Below are 22144 nucleotides of genomic sequence, written 5' to 3'. Positions count from 1 at the left end.
CTCCTGAGTGATGTGAACGAGCATTAGCTCTTAATAGAAGACAGTTAAATTCTTTGTAGAACAAAGGAATATGAAGTGGTACATATGTGGTCATTAGAAATCTTTAAGGCCAAAATTGGTAAATTCCTCAGTGTTCTAGTTTAAAGGGGACAACTGCCAATGCAATACAATAAATTCTTACCATGTGTATAATTTTATTTCTAGACTATTTTCAAGAAAAAAAAGTTACTTCTTCCCATTTAGTTATAATATATGACTGATTTGGTATTATATTCTAAGCTCTCCCAAATGAAACCATCACAATTTATATGTTAGCTTTCTTTCACATACCATTTCACAAATACTTATGGAACATCCAATCTTCTTTCATCACACTGGTCCCATACAGTGCTGGGAAAATCTCAGTAACTTAAGTATACAAAAGCTTCAATCACATACCATTTCTTCAAGTTCCAAGTTGTTTGCATTTTGCCCATCATTGTTAACTTCAGCATTATTGTTGGGAGCCTGTTGATGACCTCCTTCTTGCCTAAAAGGAAACCATCCAGCTTGGTGTCTGTTCAGTAAAATAAAGAGAAAATAAAATAAGTCACAGTTGTTTTTATTTGTAACACTATAAAATGTTATTAGTGTCCTATAAGAGAAAAATGATTAGAACTATAATAAATAAAAAGACCAAATCTCCCACTTCAGGACAGGGAACCACCCTTCTCAAAGCAATGACAGCAAAACAAAACCAACTCAAATCTCTGTCTATCATGGACTTCACTGGCTCTTTGTTAGTTATTAAAACATATCAGGAATCATAAATCTTTTTTGGTATTTTTCAAAATGAAATACAACTTAGATATCTGTTTGCCCCTTGGAGAGAAGGGAGCAGGGGAGAAACAGTCTACTTATGAAAAAAATCTGGCTTATACCTATAGGACTTACTATTGGTAAGTCTAATGAAAGAGGACAACCTTATGCAGGAGTGCATCATACACTTCTTAAGTTCTAAATAACGGATAGAGTATATCTCACTGAATGAACAATTTTTATAAAATACAGTAAACAAAAAATCTGCTTCTAAATAATTCTGATAAACATTCTCACTCAACAAAACCTGCCCTTGCTTTTGGCATCAAAACATGCCAGATATCTAAAGTCCAGCATTCAAATTCCTTCACTCAACATTCACAACAGACTACCCTACACCAGATTCTGTGCTGAACAGTTTCAGACATTAAACCACAAAAAGTTAATGAACATCACTCACAAATAAACCAGCAGCATGGCTCCCATTACCATGATAAACCGACTAAAAGAAGAATAGAAGTATACAATGCTAAGGAGAATCGCAGCTCGTGAGAACGTGTACATCCAGTCTAGCCAGTCTCGATTGAAGTCTTCTTCATTTAGTACTGGACCTCCCTGTGCATTCATTTGAACATTCTCATTCATGGGTCGATTTTCTTGGGCCACTAGGTTTGGAGCTGGTGGGGGTTCTTCTCCAGGAACATGTGCCAAATTTAGAGGCTGTGAAGTAGTAGGCTGGGTTGGGTTGACATTTGATGTGGCCTGAGCTGAAACTGCAGCTTGACTGAAATAGTCACCAAAATAAATATTAAAAAGAAAAAAAAAAACTTTACCATACCATATTTTTTTAAACTTCTTGGGGAGCTATATGTATTTTTCATAAACCTAATATGGAATATCCCAACTCCTGTACCACATTTCTTAGGTAAGCACAAATTCCAATGGAAAAGTGGAGCCAAGGTTGATGGTAGATGTCACACAGGAAAGGATGTTCTCTCAGCCTGGTAGTGTAAGATGACAGGGGAAAGGCAAAAGATGTGAGAGCAGCCATGTTAACCACTACTCTCTCTTTCAATCAATTACCTTATAAGCTAATGAGAGGTCCAAACCTTTTCATGAATGCCCCCTTTTGTTATTCTACATGGGATGAATACTCCCAAGCTCACCACCTACCTCTCCCTCAGACCCATGTTTTGAAAGGCTTGTCTAAAAATACATGCTATTATTACATTGTGTCTACTGCCAGTGATAAATGATTTGTACTAGTATCCTAAAATCCTAAATACATCTCAGATAACAACCCTTTCACCCCAATACTGATTTGGAAGAACTTTAACTGGGGACCACTGGTCCTTGTCAAGTTAGAAAGAATTGTGATTCTGAGGTTTACTTATAATTTGATTGCTTAAAATTTTCCAGTAAAGAATAAATTTCCGAGAAAAATGATAATATATCTTGGATTTGCTTTAAATTATCCAACAGAAGGAAGAAAGTTGTAAAATAAGACTAACATGAATTGATAAATGTCAAAGCTGGGTGATAGGTACACACAGATTCCTTTTACTACTCTACCTGGTTATGTTTTTAAATTTTTCTACAATAAGAGGTTAACAATCAAGGGAGCACAGGAAAGTTAAATAAATGGTTCCCAGGCTACAAAATCCTATTTAAGCCAGTATGCTAATATCTTGTATCTGTATAGGGCTTTTTAGTTTAGAAAACACTTCCTACTTCATGAATATTCTGATACACAGGTGAGTTACTTTATTTTAAAGGGGAGAAACTAAGGCTCTGAAGTTAAATGATGCGCATAAGAGTATATGATTTAGCAGCAAGCATAATAAGCTCCCCTCATCTCACACAGTTCTCTTGAGGTTCACAAACGAGACAAGGTGGGGTACAGCATCCAGCAAAGTACTGAGCACAAAGCAGTCACTCAAATGATAACCATTACCATGGCAACATGTAAGGTACGAATATCCTGCCTGGAGCCAAGGGCTTATGAAAGAGAGCCTTAGGATACAAGGTTCATAAAGCAGCTTAGCTTTATGGGGAAAAGTCTGAGGATGTAGACTTCACAGTGGGCAAGAGAATCAGAGGATATCTGGGTGGCTGCGGGAATGACTGACTTAATTATGTGTTAAGAAATGTAACCTAGCAAACCAGGCATGGTGGCTCATGCCTGTAATCCTGGCACTTCGGGTGGTTGAGGCGGGCGGATGGATCACTTGAGGCCAGGAGTTCAAGATCAGCCTGGCCAGTGTGGCAAACCCCCGTCTCTACTAAAAATACAAAAGTTACCCAGGTGTGGTGGCATACATCTGTAATCTCAGCTCCTGGGAGGCTGAGGCATGAGAATCGCTTGAACCCGGGAGGCAGAGGTTGCAGTGAGCCAAGATTATGCTACTGCACTCCAGCCTAGGCAACAGAGTGAGACTCTGTCAAAAAAAAAAAAGGGGGGGGGGGAGGGAGGGAAGGAGGGAGGGAGGGAGGGAGGGAGGGAAGGAAGGAAGGAAGGAAGGAAGGAAGGAAGGAAGGAAGGAAGGAAGGAAGGAAGGAAGGAAGGAAGGAAAGAAGGAAGGAAGGAAGGAGGGAGGGAGGGAGGGAGGGAGGGAGGGAAGGAAGGAAGGAAGGGAAAAAAAAAAAAGTAACCCAGCAGTAGTATAAGGAAATACATACAGTAAAAAGACTAAAAGGAGAAACCTATTGAAGTCAAGTGGACTTAGAATGAGAAAAGACCTGGTGAAACACTGGAGGTAGCATATGGGGAAGGACAAAAGCTCTATTAACTCATCTTCATAAAATACTGCTTTCAGGAGTAACAGAAGCCAGAATCAAAGCTGTTTACAGTTAAGAGCTTGGGTAATAAGAAGAGAGCTAATATCACTGACAAAGAAGTGAGAAAGGAGAAGGCACTTAAAGAACAGAGGAATCAAATTTTAGATGCACTGAATTTGAGGTAAAGGCTCATTCCCCTATGGAAATCTTCCAACAATAAAGCAGAGACACAGGATGAAGCACAGGAGATGAAGAACCAGGATTCATTCACAGAGAGCTAACAACTAAGGCCATACAAAAAAGAAATCCAAGAGAACTACCCCACAACTAAATCCCATCCTCTCTACCGACTATGAGTGCTGAGAAGCACGTAGTAACAAACACATGATGAACTGAGAAAGATATGTTAATAAAATGAGCTATTAAAGGACACAGAAAGATAAAAAGATACAGAAGACAAAAGAATCACAGAAACAAGGAGAGGAGAATGGTAAAGAGAAGCTAATCAATGTTAAATGAATGCAGAATGAGTTGAGGAGAATGAAGGCTGAGAAACTGTCCTCAATGCTAGGACTGTTCCATGCTGACCAGAATCAAAACGGACTAAATACTGACAGTAAAGTAAGCATATTAGCCACATTTGAGCCCTACATAAGCTATGGCCTCCCTGACATGATTCTATCCCTTTTTTTATTTGACTAACTCTTCATGTACATTTGCTGCCTTCCAGTGAAACATTCCTAAGTTTTCTCCTCTTGAATTTATAAAATGTTGTATTAAAGAATCTGAATACTGCTAAATGTAATTAGGGAAGATAGGGAGGAGCCAAGGGCAGGGTTAGCTCATGTGAACTGGAGGTGAACCCTTTTTCCTTTAGTCAAAACAACATTAAATACATAAAAAAATGAAATCCCAAATCAACTTACTTAGGATAAAAAGAAAATAAAGCAAATAACACAGTGAGTAACTTAAAAAATGAACTCAGATTAACTTACTACTGCATATAATACTGATGAGCATACATCTGTTGCCACCACAGCATCTGCAGTGGGCTAAACGCGGGATACACTGGGAATCCAGGTGGAGCAACTTGCCCAGGAAATTGGTTGTCTACATTTCTGCAAGAAATAAATAATGAGTTCTTTTAATGCTCTAGCAGTTAAAAGTATTATTCTAAATTTTCATTTCTGAACCTCAAGTCAACCATTGACAGAATATATTTAAATCTCACTGAAAAGAAAAATACTTATTTTCAACTATTCTTCAAATAAGATAATATGTCTTACATAAGTTGACCCAGGGCCCAACTATAGAGAATAACTAACATTTCAGCCCAGTTTTAACGGGAAAACAAAGAGAAACACCACAAAATATAGAGCCAATCTGAACATTTATTATCTTTTCATTTCATCACATGAAGCCAAAAATACTTTTATTTTAAGTACATTTTCCTTAAGAAACAAAGCCCTAAAATAAATTTCATGACAAAATATTTTGGGGAATGGTGAAATAGACAAATGATATTTTATATTAGTAATAAAATGTTATTAAAATGCAGCAGTTATGAGCTATAAAATAAAAAATGAACATTACAAAAACCTGTAAAATATTCTGTAAAGAGACAAGATTAGCAGAACATGTTTACATATACATTCTTAAAGTAGGCTAAAATTTTCTTTTTTCTTTTTTTTTTTTTTTGAGACAGAATCTTGCTCTTTCACCCAGGCTGGAGTGTAGTGGCGTGATCTTAGCTCACTGAAATCTCTGCCTCCTGGATTCAAGCAATTCTCTGCCTCAGTCTCCCAAGTAGCTGGGACTACAGGCATGCGCCACCACGCCCGGCTAATTTTTTTTGTATTTTTAGTAGAGACAGGGTTTCACTGTGTTGGCCAGGCTGGTCTTGAACTCCTGACCTCAGGTGATCCTCCCACCTTGGCCTCCCAGAGTGGTAGGATTACAGACATGAGCCACTGCACCTGGCCAAATTCTATTAATTCAGTAAAACTTGTAGAAGGTCACATTTAACTTCTCTACAGTTTCCTCACTTCTAAAATGGATCTAATAATAGACTCTTCCTCACAGGATTCTCACCCTGTATTCATGAAATGTTAGCTAGTTTTATTTTTATTCTTTCCCATTCCAACACCGAACACGATGCCAAAGTGTATAATGTGAGGTTTGTAGAAAATCACATATATCAAAACAACTACAGAGATAAACAGGTAAGTAAATGCAGAATTCTTTATGAATCTGCTAAGTCTTCTTCACATTACTTGATTTTTATCTTTAGCTAATACTAGTTTGGTCTATCTGGAGTGAGACAAGAATAATTAAATTCATTAGCTGTAATTTTGTATTCTAAAGACTGTTTACACATACAATTGGTAATAATTGATTATAGAAACCTAACTTTAGAAGAGCTTGGGGAGCTAAGCCTGAATAGGCTATACTTAAGGAAACCTGGTGCTAGGTAAGGCATCACCTTCCCCACATATTACCTGAACTTTCCTTATTCTTGATGGAGCTGTGGCAGCCACAGAGGGTCCCATCCTCAAAAGACCCTTCAATCTCCTAATATTATATATATATTATATATACCTTCATATAGGGTCCTGTATAAGGGGGAAAAAACTTCAGCTCTCTTGGACACAGGACAACAGACGACACAGCACCTCCCCACCTCAAAAAAAGCAAACCTCAACCCAGCTATTCCTTTAAAAAGATGTCAGTTAGTGATCAACTCTGGTGAGAAAGCCATACCACTGACGCAGAGAAGTATTATAAAACCATTCGTTTTATACAATTCAGCATTTACACCAGGGAGCTGACGCATCTCTGCGCAAATCTATAAAACTACCCAAATCAAGTATTACAGCAATATGCTGTATCTAGGTGTATATTTTAAATTTTATTAGTATTCCCCATTACGAAAAAATCCATCCCCTTGAAAGTAAATCTCCACCAATCACTATCATTAATAAGAATGTCAAACAAGTCTGTTACTTCAACTGTAAAATGAGAAGGCCGGACTTTGTCACTGTTTTTAAAGCTCAAGGAAGAAAAAGAAGACACTAACAAGTACTTTTTTAAAAAGTCATAGTTTCCCACCTCACCCTCCTGCATGCTGCCCAAAACATATGGAGAATATAAAGTGATTACTGAAAATACGTAGCCAAAATAAACAACCAGCCCAAAGTATTCTTCCCTTTTTCCCTAATAAGTTAGAAAACCACTGGACAATATAATTGCCAAATACATCCCAGGCCCAAGATGACACATTATAATTTTCAGTTGTGTTCATTACCCTCAGACAAGATGGTATGCATTTGGTATACTCCAGAAACAAGGAATAAAAGATCTGATGCTAAATTATAAAGTTATTAATAAAATATATAGGAATAGATACAATGAAACACATTACTTAAGAATTTAATATATTTTAGAGGACGCATCATTAAACAACAAGTTAAAGAGAACTGTTATTTAGTGCTAGGAAAAAAGATTACCAAATTTGTGGGAGAAGGGAGTTTAAAAAGCTTCATCTCATTCTATATATTCAAATAAGAGAGATGAAATAAAGTATTAAGAGTTAAACCACAGATAGCCTAGAAGAAACTAGAATTATTTACCAACCCTTTGAAGGAAAGATTTTCCTAACTTAAGTAATAGAAGAAAGCAGAAAAAAAAAAAATCAACCTATTTGACAACAAAATTTAGAGAGAAATGGCTAAGAAATGCTGCAATAAATTGTAGTTAATATCTTTTCTATATAAAGAACTGATAGAAACAGAATAATCATTAGGATATCAAATACTAATTAAAGCAAAGATAGCATTTTTAAGTTTATTTGCCAAGGTAGAAAAGATTAAATAAAAATATCCATTATTGGCAAGAGGTACAAGTAAAACCTAACTCTTTGATTGTTAATGGCAGTATAAATTGGAATAAGCCTTTAAAACACAATTACAAAATTAAAGACCTTTAAAAATCTTTTGCTCTATGGAAAAAAAAATTCTAGCTCATGGATAAGAAGAATCAATATCATTAAAACGGCCATACTATCCAAGGTAATTTGTAGATTCAATGCAATCCCAATGAAACTACCATTGACATTTTTCACAGAACTAGAAAAAACTATTTTAAAATCCATGTGGAACCAAAAAAGAGCCTGAAGAGCCAAGGCAATCCCAGACAAAAGGAACAAAGATGGAGGCATGATGTTACCCGACTTCCAACTACTGCACGGCTACCAAACCAGCACTGTAACTGGTACAAAAACAGACACACAGACCAATGGAACAAAATAGAGAGCCCAGAAATAAGGCTGCACACCTACAACTGTTTAATCTTTGATAAAGCTGACAAAAACAAGCAATGGGAAAACTATTCAATAAATGGTGCTAGGATAACTGGCTAGCCATATGCAAAAGACTGAAACTGGACCCACCTTCCTTACATCATAGACAAAAATCAACTCAAGGTGGTTTAAAGACTTACATGTAAAACTGAAAACTATAAAAATCCTGTAAGACAACCTAGGCAATGGGCAAAGATTTCATGACAAAAGATGCCAAAAGCAATTGCAACAAAAGCAAAAACTGACAAGTGGGATCTAATTAAACTTAAGAGCTTCTGCACAGCAAAAGAAACTATCACCAGAGTAAACAAACACCCTACAGAATGGAAGAAAATATTTGCAAACTGTACATCACACAAAGGTCTAATATCTAGCATCTATAAAGAACTTAAACAATTTTAAAAGACAAGAAAAACATTTAAAAAGTGGACAAAGGACACAAACACACACTTTTCAAAAGAAGATATACATGTGGCCAACAAGTAAATGGAAAAAAGCTCAACATCACTGATCATTACAGAAATGCAAATCAAAACCATAATGAGATACCATATCACACCAGTCAGAATGACTACGATAAAAAAGTTAAAAAATAACAGATGCTGGCAAGGTTGCAGAGAAAAGGGAACACTTCTACACTGTTGGCGGGAGTGTAAATTAGTTCAACCATTGTGGAAAGCAGAGTGGTGATTCCTCAAAGAGCTAAAAACAGAACTACCATCTGACCTAGCAATTCCATTACTGGGTATATACCCAAAGACATATAAATCATTCTACCATAAAGACATATGCACGTGAATGTTCATGCAGCACGATTCACAATAGCAAAGACATAGAATCAACCTAAATGCTCATCAATGACAGACTGGATAAAGAAAAAGTACATATGCACCATGGAACACTACACAGCCATAAAAGAGAATGAGATCATGTCTTCTGCGGGAACATGGGTGGAGCTGGAGGCCATTATCCTCAGGAAACTAACACACGAACAGAAAACCAAATACCGCTGTTCTCACTTATTAGTGGGAGCTAAACGATGAGAACACATGGACACAAAAGGGAAAACAACAGACACTTGGGCCTACTGAGAGTGGCGGGTGGGAAGAGGGAGAGAATCAAAAACAATTACTGGGTACCAGGCTTAGTACCTGGGTGACAAAATAATCTGTAAAACAAACCTCCATGACACAAGTTTACCTATGTAACAAACCTGAACATGTACCCATGAACCTAAAAGTTTTTTAAAAAGCTTTGCTCTTATGCCCAACTGCCCAAATAATTCTGCTTTTGAAAATTAGCTTACAGAACTATGAAATAAGGAAAAAAACTTCACATCTCTGCCCTTTAATAAAACCTTTATACATACTCCCACTTCCAGCCCGCTGTCCTCTAGTAATAGAGAGAAACTGGAGACAGGGATAATAGTTCATTAATTTTTTAAAAAATAGAGAATGTTATAGCACTTACCACCACATTGAAATTGCCTTTTTAACTGCACACCTATGTAGGAATTTACTCTCTGACCTATCCACTTTGGCCCATTCCTACTTTAAGAGAGAAATCTACCCTAAATACAGCAAGGCCAAAACATAACAAAAACACGAAGGGATGTTTCCACAAAACTATTCATCATAACACTATTTATAACAGCAAAGATTGTAAATAACTCAAATATTTGTCAATATGAGGTTGGATGTCACAGTTTACGCACTGAATGAATTAGTATGCAGCTATAAAAAGGAATGAAGATCTCTCTCTACTCCTATGGAGTGACTTCTTAGACATTTACATGAAATTTTGTTGAAAAACAATGTTAAGAAGAATATGTATAATATTTGTATAAGAATGAGGATATATTTTTATGTGTGTGTATATATACATGTGTGTGTACACACACACACTAACACACACACACATTTTCATGAATTTTCCACAAAGAAACCAATGGAAAAAATATATATAATAAAAATAAAATAAATTATTATGGAAAGGAAGAGAAAAAGAGGAGTGAAGAAAATGAAAATAAGTCTCTCTGAATGTATCTTGTTTTGACACTGGAACATTAATAATGTTTTATGTAATTAAAAAAAACTAAACTAAAAAGAAAAAAATAGAAAGCTGGAAAAAAAAACTAAAGAAGTTTCAAGTTTAATAGTACAACCATACAGATAATTATTCTACTGACTTCAAAACAATATTTTAACTATCCCTAGTAGGGTAAATACTAAATACAAAAAGAACAATAAAAGTTTTAAATCACACTCAGTGATCTTACAAAAGTGGAAATAGTATTGCTATTTTAAAACTATTTGAAAAACATACGCATATATACATACAGATAAAGCAAATAAGTAATTATGCTAATTCATTAGGGACTAGGATGTTTTAGCATAGAAGATATATAAATACACATACCCAAGATGATTTGTGAAAACTCTTTAACTTTTGGCCGGGGGCGGTGGCTCAAGCCTATAATCCCAGCACTTTGGGGGGCCGAGATGGGCGGATCACGAGGTCAGGAGATCCAGACCATCCTGGCTAACACAGTGAAACCCCGTCTCTACTAAAAAATACAAAAAACTAGCCGGGCGAGGTGATCGGCGCCTGTAGTCCCAGCTACTCGGGAGGCTGAGGCAGGAGAATGGCGTGAACCCGGGAGGCGGAGCTTGCAGTGAGCCGAGATCTGGCCACTGCACTCCAGCCCGGGCGACACAGCGAGACTCCGTCTCAAAAAAAAAAAAAGAAAACTCTTTAACTTTTAACCTAAATTTGAAATATCGGTATGAACTCAAGATTTTTTTTTCCCTTTTTTCTAAAACATACATAGCACCACCCACCCATGGGAGAATTCCTTTTTTTAAAAAAAGAACAAAAAAGATGAACCTTAATTGAATTTAATCAGGCCCTAGATCTAACTACCAGTTTACAGGCAATATAGGATAAAGAAAAATGCTAAATGACACCATGAGAACTTAGTCAGCTATATTTAGACCACTGTGGAAAATAACACAGAACAACTACAGAAAGAGTATGAAGTAAGAAAAGAAAGGAAAAGGGAATTAGATTAGAAAAGCTTTAAGAAACATCAACCTGCCAGGCGCAGTGGCTCATGCCTGTAATCCCAGAACTTTGGGAGCCTGAGGCAGGTGGATCGCTTGAGGTCAGGAGTTTGAGACCAGCCTGGTCAACATGGTGAAATCCCATCTCTACTAAAAATACAAAAATTAGCCAGCGTGGAGATGTGTGCCTGTAGTCCCAGCTACTCAGGAGGCTGAGATAGGAGAATCACTTGAACCCAGGAGGCAGAGGTTCCAGTGAGCCAAGATCGCACGCCTGCACTCTAACCTGGGGGACACAGCGAGGCTCTGTCTCAATAACAACAAAAAAAAGGAAATATCAACCAAATACACCATGTCACTCTCTTCAAATACTGATTCAATCTGAACACAAACTGAATACTAGATGATATTGAAGATTTTTTTAATTTTGTTGAGTTTTCCAATGGTATTGTGATTAAGATTTTTTAAAAGCCCATAGCTACCATATCTGTTACAAATACACACTGTTTAAAGATATAATTATAAGGTCTAGGTTTTGTTTTAAACTCCAGCCCAAGGATAAAAAAAGAAACAGAAGAGGAACTAGATGAACAACGGTAGTTTGTTGATTGTTGAAGTTAGGTATTAGGTATACTGGGGTTCATTACAGTATCTTCTGTACTTTGTGAATGTTTAAAAAGTATAATAAAGTCTTTAAAAATAAAAAAGCAGTATATAAAAATACTGACTTTAATTTAAATATCCATCAGCAAGGACTGGTTCATTAAAGTATAGTAATCTGTATAATAGAATGCTGTGCAATTAATAAAGAATGAGACAGCTGGGCTACCCTGTGGTCACAGCTACTCAGGAGGCTGAGGCAGGAGGACTGCTTGAGCCCGGGAGTTCAGGGAAGTCTGGGCAACACAGTGAGACCCCATCTCTAACAAAATTAAAATAAAAACTAAAAAATATATAAACAAAGAATGGTACAGCTCTTGTGTATTAATGTGGTGCAGTTGTTAATGTACTTAGTGAAAAAACAAGATATTGGCTAGTGTGTACAGTAAGTCCTCACTTTCATTGTCAGTAGGTTCTTAGAAACTGTGACTTTAAATAAAACGGTGTATAACAGGTCCTTGAACAATGTCATTTTGTTATAACATTAATGAAAAAAAAGTTGGTTTTGCTAATATTGTTTCACTTAAAGTTGCAGTTTCCAAGACCCTATCATGATGTTAAGTGAGGACTTCTTATATAGAAAGTATGCTATTATGTGTTAAAATAAACACATGTACACATGCACGCACATACACATATTTGTGTAAGCACATTTTATCTCTAGAATAATACAGGGGAAACAGCTAATAATGGTTGCCTCTAAGGAGGGCAAGTGGTATAAGACATAGAAATGAAACTCTTACATACTTTTGTTTCGTTTTGTTTTGAAGATGGTACTACTCATCACATATATTACCTCTTAGAAAATAATTTTAAAAATAAATTACCTACTATTTAAAAAATAATCTACTGTCTCTCTGACCAGTCTCTGTGTTCCTAAGAACAGGGAATGGGCTTTATACATTATTACTATATCTCTAGCATCTAGCACAATAAATATGTATTGAACAACTTCATATGAGCATTACGAAAATATTGAAAATAAAATACTGATTATAAGCAACTATTTAATCTAGTAATTTGTAAATTCAACTTAATTATTCAACATTAAATGAAAACATGTAAGGTTACCAAGACAGTAAAAATTTCAACTATATTAAATAAAAACATTTACAAAGTAAAGGATACTGAGCTGGGCATAGTGGTTCAAGCCTATAATCCTAGCTACTTGGGAGGCTAAGATGGGAGGACTGCTTGAAGCCAGGAGTTTGAGACCAGCCTAAGCAACATAACAAGACCCTATCTCTAAAAAAAAAAATTTCAATTAGCTGGGCATGGTGGCACATGTCTATAGTCCCAGCTACTCAGGAAGCTGAGGCAGGAGGATCACTTGAGCCCAGAAGCTCAAGGCTGCAGTGAGCTATGATGGCACCACCACACTCCAGCCTAGGCGACAGAGCGAGACCTCACCTATTTAAGAAAAGAAAAAGAAAGAAACAAAGAAAGGATACTGGAAGAAAACACAAAATGTTAAATTAATTGTCTTCTTTTTTTGGCAAAAAGCAAAATAAAATAGCAGAAACATGGGGAAAATGTAACTATTTGGAATGTGTAATATGCCTGTCCCCATAGAAAATGTCATATTCTTTATGCAAGGAAAAGTAAGATGATAACCTGGTTTCTCCCTCTGCCCCTAGGAAAGTCACAGTGAGGAAATAGCTGAAATAAACAAGCTGGAGGAAATCACAGCTGGTGGCAGAAGTTCTGACAGCTTTTTTTTTTTTCTTTTCAGATAGGCTATACTAGTTAGCACTGTAGGATAATAACTAAACACAAAAAAAGGAGCAAGGCAAATTCACTGAAACCCATAAAACTGGTGGAGTACTATAGAAATTATAAAGAATAAACAAGAAGTAGAAAGACTGTTATTCACAATTATATACTTGAAAGCTATACCAAAAGACACTCATTGTAGGTTTTAAAAAGTTAAAATTACAGAGGAGAGGAGATTAAAAGAACTGGAAACTTCAGGAACAAACTTTCATAGGAAACTCATCAAATTATCCTTGCTTCCCCCACCACTCCATACAAGCGACCAAGCAGCAACCTCATGGAATCCCACTGTGTTCCCAGAAGCCTCCTTTTCAAGACTCTGCACTTGCTTTGTTCTCCCTATTAACACCCTTAAAGATAGCTCAAACGTTATTACCTCTGAAGCCCTTCCAACTCCTCCAAGCAGAGATAGTCCCTCCCTCCTCCAGGCTCCCCCAGCATTTTTTTCAAGGCCATGACAGCCCATCAGCAGATGGTAATTCATTTGCCTATCTGACCTACTTCCAGTGAGAAAGTACAGAATTCATTTTCCTCTCCTGAGTGCCTAGCACAAAGCAGATTCTAAAGTAAATATTTACTGAATGAAGTCACAAGGTCTTCATGCAAATAGATTTGCTCACACAGTCACTAATACTTAAAATCTGACTGGTAGATCTGACAAGAAAAAAGTTTCGAATTGTCGTTGGAGGTGGGACACCACCATTACAAATAAAGTTAAAATACAAATGATAACCTAGGAAAAAATAGTGAAACAAATGATAGACAAAATAGTCACTTCGGCAATGCTGTTAAGAATATAGACCTCCAAGTTAAAAATGGATTTGAATTCTAGTTCTGCTACTGTGAACTTAGGCAAGCTGCATAACCTTTAAGTCTCATTCTCCTCATCCATAAGCGGCAGATAACAGTGCTGAGACCAGAGTTTGTATAAAATATGGTGAAGTAAGGCACATATAGGTGCTTAATACAATGCCTAACTTCTGCTAATGCTCAATAAGTATTAGTTATTAATATCCTTTTGGATAAAGTGTGGTAAATGAATTTTTAAAGATACCACCACACCAACAAATAAGAAACTCACAAATAAAACATAAAGAATGCCTCTTTATCATGTCTCAAATTAAAACATGGACATTCCAACTTATCACTTTAGCAAGTACATATCTGTACAAGTAAAGATACTCAGGATCTTTAACATTACTGAGAAAGTAAACTAGTACAACTTTACTGCAATTTTGCAAAAGTCTTTAAGGGCCTCAAAAAGTCTTAAGAACACTTTGAACACTTAAGAAGACTTAAAGGTTATGCAGCTTGCCTAAGTTCACAGTAGCAGAACACTCAGGAATTCCCCTTCTCACAATTTATCCTAAAATAATAACTGCTAATATGTAAGCACACATATTTAAGAATGCTGATTATGGTAATATTTCATGGGAAAAAAGACTGACCCAAATGTTTATGGTAAAAGATTGCCCCAATTCTTCAGTCTTCTATAACAGGATTATACATGCATACTATCTGCCACACAGTGGCAAAACTGGTTTACGCTGGCTCATCTAGCTCATAACAGCACACTGCTGAGCCATGATGGGAGTATTTACACCATAGAAATCAGCAAATGCTACAAATCTAGTGCTTTATTTCCCTCACCCCCCAAAGCCAGCTGGTAAGCATTTACCAGCACAGCACCGGATGTAATTTTGCAATACTTCCCCCTCTAAACGCAGCTGAGCTGTTGAGAGTGGTCACGTGATTGCTTTGGCCAATGTAGTATTAGTAAATGTGACAGGCAGAAGACTTCAAATGTGCTCAGACATTAGCTTGCCCTCTTGTTTTCCTGTCATTTGCCATGAAAAGAATGTGTGCTAGGAAATGACTGATCTACAGAGAATGAGAAACTTGAAACAGATCTGAACTCAATCTACAACCCAAGGAAGAGCTGTACCAGTGACTAAAAGATCTGTGAGCAAGAAAAATAAAATGTATTGTAAGCCACTGAGATTCTGAGGTTATCATGCAGCAAAACTAATACATTCTCCATCAATATATGTGTGAACAAATTAGTAAATCTACATAAAGAAAAATCATACAGACTTTAAATGTTGTAGATTTACGGCCAGGTGCAGTGGCTCATGCCTGTAATCCCAGCACTTTGGGAGGCCGAGATGGGCGGATCACGAGGTCAGGAGATCAAGACCATCCTGGCTAACACGGTGAAACCCCATCTCTACTAAAAATACAAAAAATTAATCGGGCGTGGTGGCGGGTGCCTGTAGTCCCAGCTACTCAGGAGGCTGAGGCAGGAGAATGGCATGAACCCAGGAGGCGGAGCTTGCAGTGAGCTGAGATCTTGTCACTGCACTCCAGCCTGGGTGACAGAGAGACCCCATCCCAGAAAAAAAAAAAAAAAAAAAAAAGTTGTGGATTTATATTTGACCTGGAAATATGTCCAAGCTATATTACATTTTTTTTAAGTTTACAAAACAAAATAAACAGTATGATGTTTCTATTTTAAAAGTATACGTAGAAAAGTGTTTAGAAGGATAGTTACTAAAATGTTAGTAATGGTTGTCAACAAAAAGTGTCAAATGGTGTGAAATATTTGAAAAGATTTATTCTGAGCCAAATAGGAGTGACTGATGGTCTGTGACATAGCCCTCAGGAGATCCTGAGAACACGTGCCCAAGGTGGTCAGGGGATACCCTAGTTTTATACATTTTAGGGTGACATGACACATCAAATACATGTGAAATATACATTGGTTTGGTCCAGAAAGGCAGGATAACTCAAAGCAGGGGCTTCCAGGTTATAGGCAGATTTTTTAAAAATATTATTGGCAATTGGGTGAAAGAATTATTATCAATAGAAAGGAATGTCTGAGTTATGATAAGGGGTTGTAGAGACCAAAGTTTTATCATATAGATGAAGCTCCAGGTAGCAATCTTCAGAGAGAACAGATTGTAAATGTTTCTTATTAGACTTAAGGTCTGTGTTGATGTTAAATGTTGGTCAGCTTTTCCTGAATTCCAAAAGGGAAGAGGGTATAATGAGGGATGTCCAACCCTCCCTTCCCATCATGGCCTGAACCAGTTTTTCAGGTTCACTCTGGAGTGCCTGGGCTAAGAGAAGAGGTCCACTCAGATGGCTGGGGGACTTGAGAATTTTATTTTGGGTCTACACGGTTATTTCTGAGTGTTAGGCTATAAGAAATTTTTACTTTTAAAAATTCAGACAATAGGGATTCTAAGAGGGGCTTCAAGATGGCTAACTAGAGGCATCTGATACTCACTTCCTCCACAAAAAAGAACAAAAATACTGAGTAGATAATTACACTTCCAGTAGATTACCTAAGGGAGAAAGCTGGAATTCAATAGAGAAGTGACAGGAAACACCTAAGGCAAGGAAGGAGAGAGAAGCAAGGCAGCCTGCTGCACTGGATGGGCTGGGAGGCTGGAAAGGCTCCCCAGGGCAGGGCAGGGAAAGGTTAAGTGGGGACCCCCAGCAGTCTACATTCCCACTGCAGACTCCTGTAATCCTAGCCACAAGAGAGACCCTTAACGCACACGGCCCGGAGACTAACAGGAGACCACGCGAAGGCGCTGCTCAAGAGGAGTTCACAATGGGTCCCACACACCTCCTAAGTCCTAAATAGCTACAGCAAGGTATCATTTTCAGAGTCCAACCCTCATCGGGCTGCATCCTGCCCTGGGGCCCAAGAACCCCTGAATCTCACATCCCTGGAGCCTCAATGAGATCCCCTGTGCACTCCCAGGTGGTGCTGCTAACTGATGTATCTTGGGCCAAAGTGCAAGACATTGTCAGCAACCCCACACCCGTGAATGGTGCTACTGAGCATTTACACGTACCCTGAGGACAGGCTACAAGCTTGCAGCTGCCATCTGAGCCCAAAGTGTACCCCCCACCAATTTATGACTGTTGTCACTGAAAGCAAGCCAGCCCTCCCAGTAACAGGCTACAGTACATCTCCCGAGCACTGTGGTGGAGGTCTGGGGATCATGCCATCCTCGCCTAACAGAACCAGCAGCTGCACAAACCAACAGGGAGCCTGAAGTCAAGCCAGCTTGGCCCAGTTCCACCCACCTCCAGTGGCTAAGCGTGCCATCCAGGGGCCTGTGGATTACCCCATCCGCAACTGTTGGCACCTGAGTACTCCTCCCAGAGGCCTGAGGACCCAATCTGCCACTATTACCACAGCAGACACCCATGTGCATGTACTATCTGTGGGCTTGGGAACTGGCCCATCCAACCCATTGCAATCATCACCAACACCACTATAGACCGCTTGGGAGCCAGAGGTTTGTCCCACCACTACTACTGCCATAATCCATGGCATATCCACTGCCTAGGGGCCTGACGACATGCCAAACTGCCCAGCTCACCACTGTCACTGATGGCATCCAAACAAACTGGCTGGAGGCCCCCCAAGAATTGGCCCACCTGGACCATCTCACACTGGTGCCAGCGTATGCCATACTGGGGCCTAAGGACAGGCATACTCAGTCTACCACTGCCATCGATCGCTAGGACCTAAAGATTGGCCCACCTGACACCCCTGTCCCCAGCAAAACTTCACCACAGCCTCCACTAAAAACTGCACCCTAAGACACTGAGGAAATCAGACACTACTGACACTGTTCCTGACAAAATTCATACAGAGACTATACTATGGTATATATACAGAATCAAAGCCAAAGTGGCCTACCAAACAACAGCATAGACACATCTTTAGGAAAATGTGCCCCCCCTACAAAAACAAATTCAAAAAACTGAAGAAGGGACTGTTATACCACATGCACAAATATCAACATAAGGATAGAAGAAACATGAAAAAGCAAGGAGATATGACACTTCCAAAAGAACGTTAATTCTCCAGCAATTGATTCCAGTGAAAATAAAATTGTGAAATCTGGAAAATGAATTCAGAATAATGATATTAAAGAAGCACAATACAAGAGAATTCAGATAAACAATATTTAAAAATCTGAAAAACAATTCAGGATATAAATGAGAAATTTACCAAAGACACTGATATCATTAAAAAGTACCTGAGAAGAGTGAAAATCACCTGGTGACCACTGAACAGGCCCGGAGATAAAAACTTCTTATCTGAGCAATTTAGAAGGGAGCAAAGACTACCTGGTGACCATCAAACAGGCCATCCAGAGGCAAGACTCCTTATCTGGGGAATTTAGAGGTAATCAAACCTCCCTAGTATCTAAAGTCAGCATCTGATTCCAGGCTTCTTTCAATTTTTATAAGTAACTAAAATTTCTATACATCTCTGGAATGCCATGCTGAAACTAATTTTACAACCCTAAGCTACTGTCTTAAAGTCTATAAATGCTCCTAAGGAAAATCCACCACGGTGCGCTCAGTCCTCTCACTGAGGCACTCCACTGCACCATTTTGCAGCATCCTTCCTTTCTAATAAAGTTTCCTTTTTCAAACCTGTACTGTTGTCAGTAAATTCTTTTAACCAACCTGTGAGTTGACCACTTCCTGGTGCCAGGGCTCTGACACCTCACCCAACAATCCTCAAATAGATACAATTCAAAAAGGTCTTCTCCACAGCACATTATAGTAAAACTGTCAAAGTCAAAGAGAGAATTCTAAAAATAGCAAGAGAAAAGCATCCAGTCACTTAATGCTTAGAACCCCCAGCAGACTACCAGCAGATTTCTCAGTAACCTTACAGGCCAGGAGAGAATAAGCAGATATATTTGAAGTGAAGAAAGAAAGAGAGAAAAAGAAAGGAAAAAAGGAAAGAAAGGCAGGAAGGAAAGAAAGGAAGGAAAGAAAGAAAAGGAAGGAGAGGGAGGGAGGAAGGGAGGGAAGAGAAGGAGGGAGGGGAAGGGAAAGCAGAGAAGGGAGAAAAGGAAGGAAAAGAAGGAACCTCTCTGCCAAGGATACTATTCCCAGCAAAGTTATCATTCATAAATGAAGGAGAAATAAAGTCTTTCCCAGACAAGTAAAAGCTGAAGGAACCCATCACCACCAGGCCGGCCCTCCAAGAAATAATCAAGGGAGCCCTATACCTGGAAGGAAACACATCAAAATATAAAACCCACTGGTAGAGCAAATACACAAATAAAAAAGAGAAATAATTTAAATGTCATCACTACAGAAAACCACCAACTACAATGAAAAACAATATTAGAGAAAGAAAAGAATAAATGCTACACAAAAACCAGAAATCAATTACTAAAATGACAGGAATAAGCCCTGTCATATCAATAATAATTCTGAATAAAAATGAATTAAACTTTCCACTTATACAGAGGGGCTGAAGAATTTTTTAAAATGATCCAACCATATGCTGCCTACAAGAAATTCATCTCATCTGTAAAGACACAGACTGAAAGCAAGGGATGCAAAAAGATATTCTAAGTGAACAAAAATCAAAAGCAAACAAGAACATCTATCCTTATAACAGATAAAACAGACTTGAATTTAAAAATAGTAACAACAAAGAAGGTCATTATATAATGATAAAGGGATCAATTCAACAAAAAAGATGTAACAATTCTAAACATATATGAACCCAACAACAGACCACTCAGCTCTATCAAGAAAATATGATCAGACCTAAAGGGAGGGACAGAATCCAATACAATAAGTGCTAAGGACATCAACACCTGACTCTCAGCATTACACAGATCATCTAGATAGAAAATTAACAAAGAAACACTGGATTCAAACTGCACTTTAGACCAAATGGGTATAACAGACATTTACAGAACATTTCATCCAACAGGTACAGAATACACTCTTCTCATCAGCCCATGGACCATTCTCCAGAACAGACCGTATGTTAGGCCACAGAACAAGTCTCAACAAATTTTTAAAAATCAAAATCATATCAAGTATCTTTTATGACCACAATGGAATAACACTAGAAATCAGTAACAAGAGAAACTTTGGAAACTGTACAAAATACATTAAAATTAAACAATATGCTCCTAAATGACCATTGGGACAAAGAAGAAATTAAAGAGGAGATAAAAAAATGTTTGTGGTGTGTAGTGGCATGTGCCTGTAATCCCAGCTACTCAGGAAGCTGAGGCAGAAGGATTGTTTCAGCCCAGGAGTTCTGCAGTGAGCTAGGATCACACCACCACACTCCAGCCTGGTCAACAAAGTGAGACCATCTCTAAAACAACAAAAAGTTCTCGAAACAAATGAAAGTCAAAAAACAATATACCAAAACCTATGGAATACGACAAAGAGAGATGTTTATAGTAATAAATGCTCACACCAAAAAAGTAGAAAGATTTCAAATAAACAATCCAACAATACACCTCAAAGAACTAGAAAAGCAAGAACAACCTAACCCAAAATTAGTAGAGGGAAAGAAATAATAAAAATCAGGATAGACTGAAAAAAAATACAAAAGATCAACAAAATAAAAACTTGGTTTTTTTAAAAGATAAAATCAATAAACCACTATCTAGGTAACCAAGAAAACAAAAAGACCCATATAAATAAAGTCAGATATGAAAAACGAAACATTACAATTGATACCACAGAAATACAAAAGAGAAATAATCAAGCTATTATGTACAACTGCACACTAATACACTAGAAAATCTAGAGAAAATGGATAAATTCTTAGACACACACAGCCTGCCAAGATTGAATCAGGAAGAAAGAGAAAAACCTGAACAGACCAATAATGAGTAATGAGATTGAATCAGTAATAATAAAAAGAAAATCTCCCAACAAAGAAAAGCCCAGGATTGGATGGCTTCACTGCCAAATTTGAGCAAAACTGTTTTTTTGTTTGTTTGTTTTTTGTTTTAAGACAGAGTCATGCTCTGTTGCCCAGGCTGGAGTGCAGTGGCGCAATCTTGGCTGACTGCAACCTCCACCTCCTGGGTCCAAGTGATTCTCATGCTTCAGCTACCTGAACAGCTGGGATTACAGGCATACACCACCACGCCCAGCTAATTTTTGTGGTTATTATGTATTTATTTATTTATTTGAGACAGAGTCTCATTCTGTTGCCCAGGCTGAAGTGCAGTGACACAATCTCAGCTCACTGCAATCTCCACCTCCTGGGTTCAAGCGATTCTCCTGCCTCAGCCTCCCGAATGCACCATGACGCCCAGCTAATTTTTGCATTAGCAGAGACAGGGTTTCACAATGTTGGCAAGGCTGGTCTCAAAACTTCTGGCCTCAAGCGATCCACCCACCTCAGCCTCCCAATGTGCTGAGATTACAGGCATAAGCCACTGTGCCCAGCCTTGACCAATCTTATAAAGAAGAACTAACACCAATTCTCCTCAAACCATTCCAAAACACTGAAGAGGAGGGAATTCTACAAGGCATTACCCTGATACCAAAACCAGAGAAGGACACAACAAAAACAACAAAAAACTACAGGTCAGCCATGAACATAGACACAAAAATTCTCAACAAAATACAGCAAACCAAATTCAACAGCACATCAAAAAGAGAATACATCATCACCAAATGGGATTTACCCCAGGGATGCAAGAATGATTCTATATATGCAAATCAATAAACATGATACATCACATTAACAGAATGAAGGACTAAAACCATATGATCATCTCAACATCCCTTCATAATAAAAGCTCTCAACAAACCTAGGCATAGACAGAACATCTCAACATGAAAAAGACCATATATAACAAACCCACAGCTAACACCATACTGAATAAGTAAATCTGAA

General features: G+C 37.9%; 1 protein-coding gene across 3 annotated transcripts in view; it reads right to left on the bottom strand.

Moving 5' to 3' along the window:
• The window catches only part of HERPUD2 (HERPUD family member 2), a 56298-nt gene that overhangs the window by 1202 nt on the left and 32952 nt on the right, over positions 1–22144 (bottom strand). For all 3 annotated transcript variants that reach the window (XM_007981626.3, XM_007981627.3, XM_038004829.2), the window contains 3 exons: positions 4572–4694; positions 1259–1582; positions 439–556 (listed from right to left, as the gene is read on the bottom strand). In XM_007981626.3, the coding sequence (XP_007979817.1) occupies positions 439–556; positions 1259–1582; positions 4572–4694 (565 nt within the window). The remainder of the gene's footprint in view (positions 1–438; positions 557–1258; positions 1583–4571; positions 4695–22144) is intronic.

The sequence above is a fragment of the Chlorocebus sabaeus genome, chromosome 21 (assembly GCF_047675955.1).
Source record: "Chlorocebus sabaeus isolate Y175 chromosome 21, mChlSab1.0.hap1, whole genome shotgun sequence".
Taxonomy (NCBI): Eukaryota; Metazoa; Chordata; class Mammalia; order Primates; family Cercopithecidae; genus Chlorocebus; species Chlorocebus sabaeus.
The sequence above is the reverse complement of the archived record's forward strand: the minus strand, read 5'-3'. Positions and strand labels throughout refer to the sequence as shown.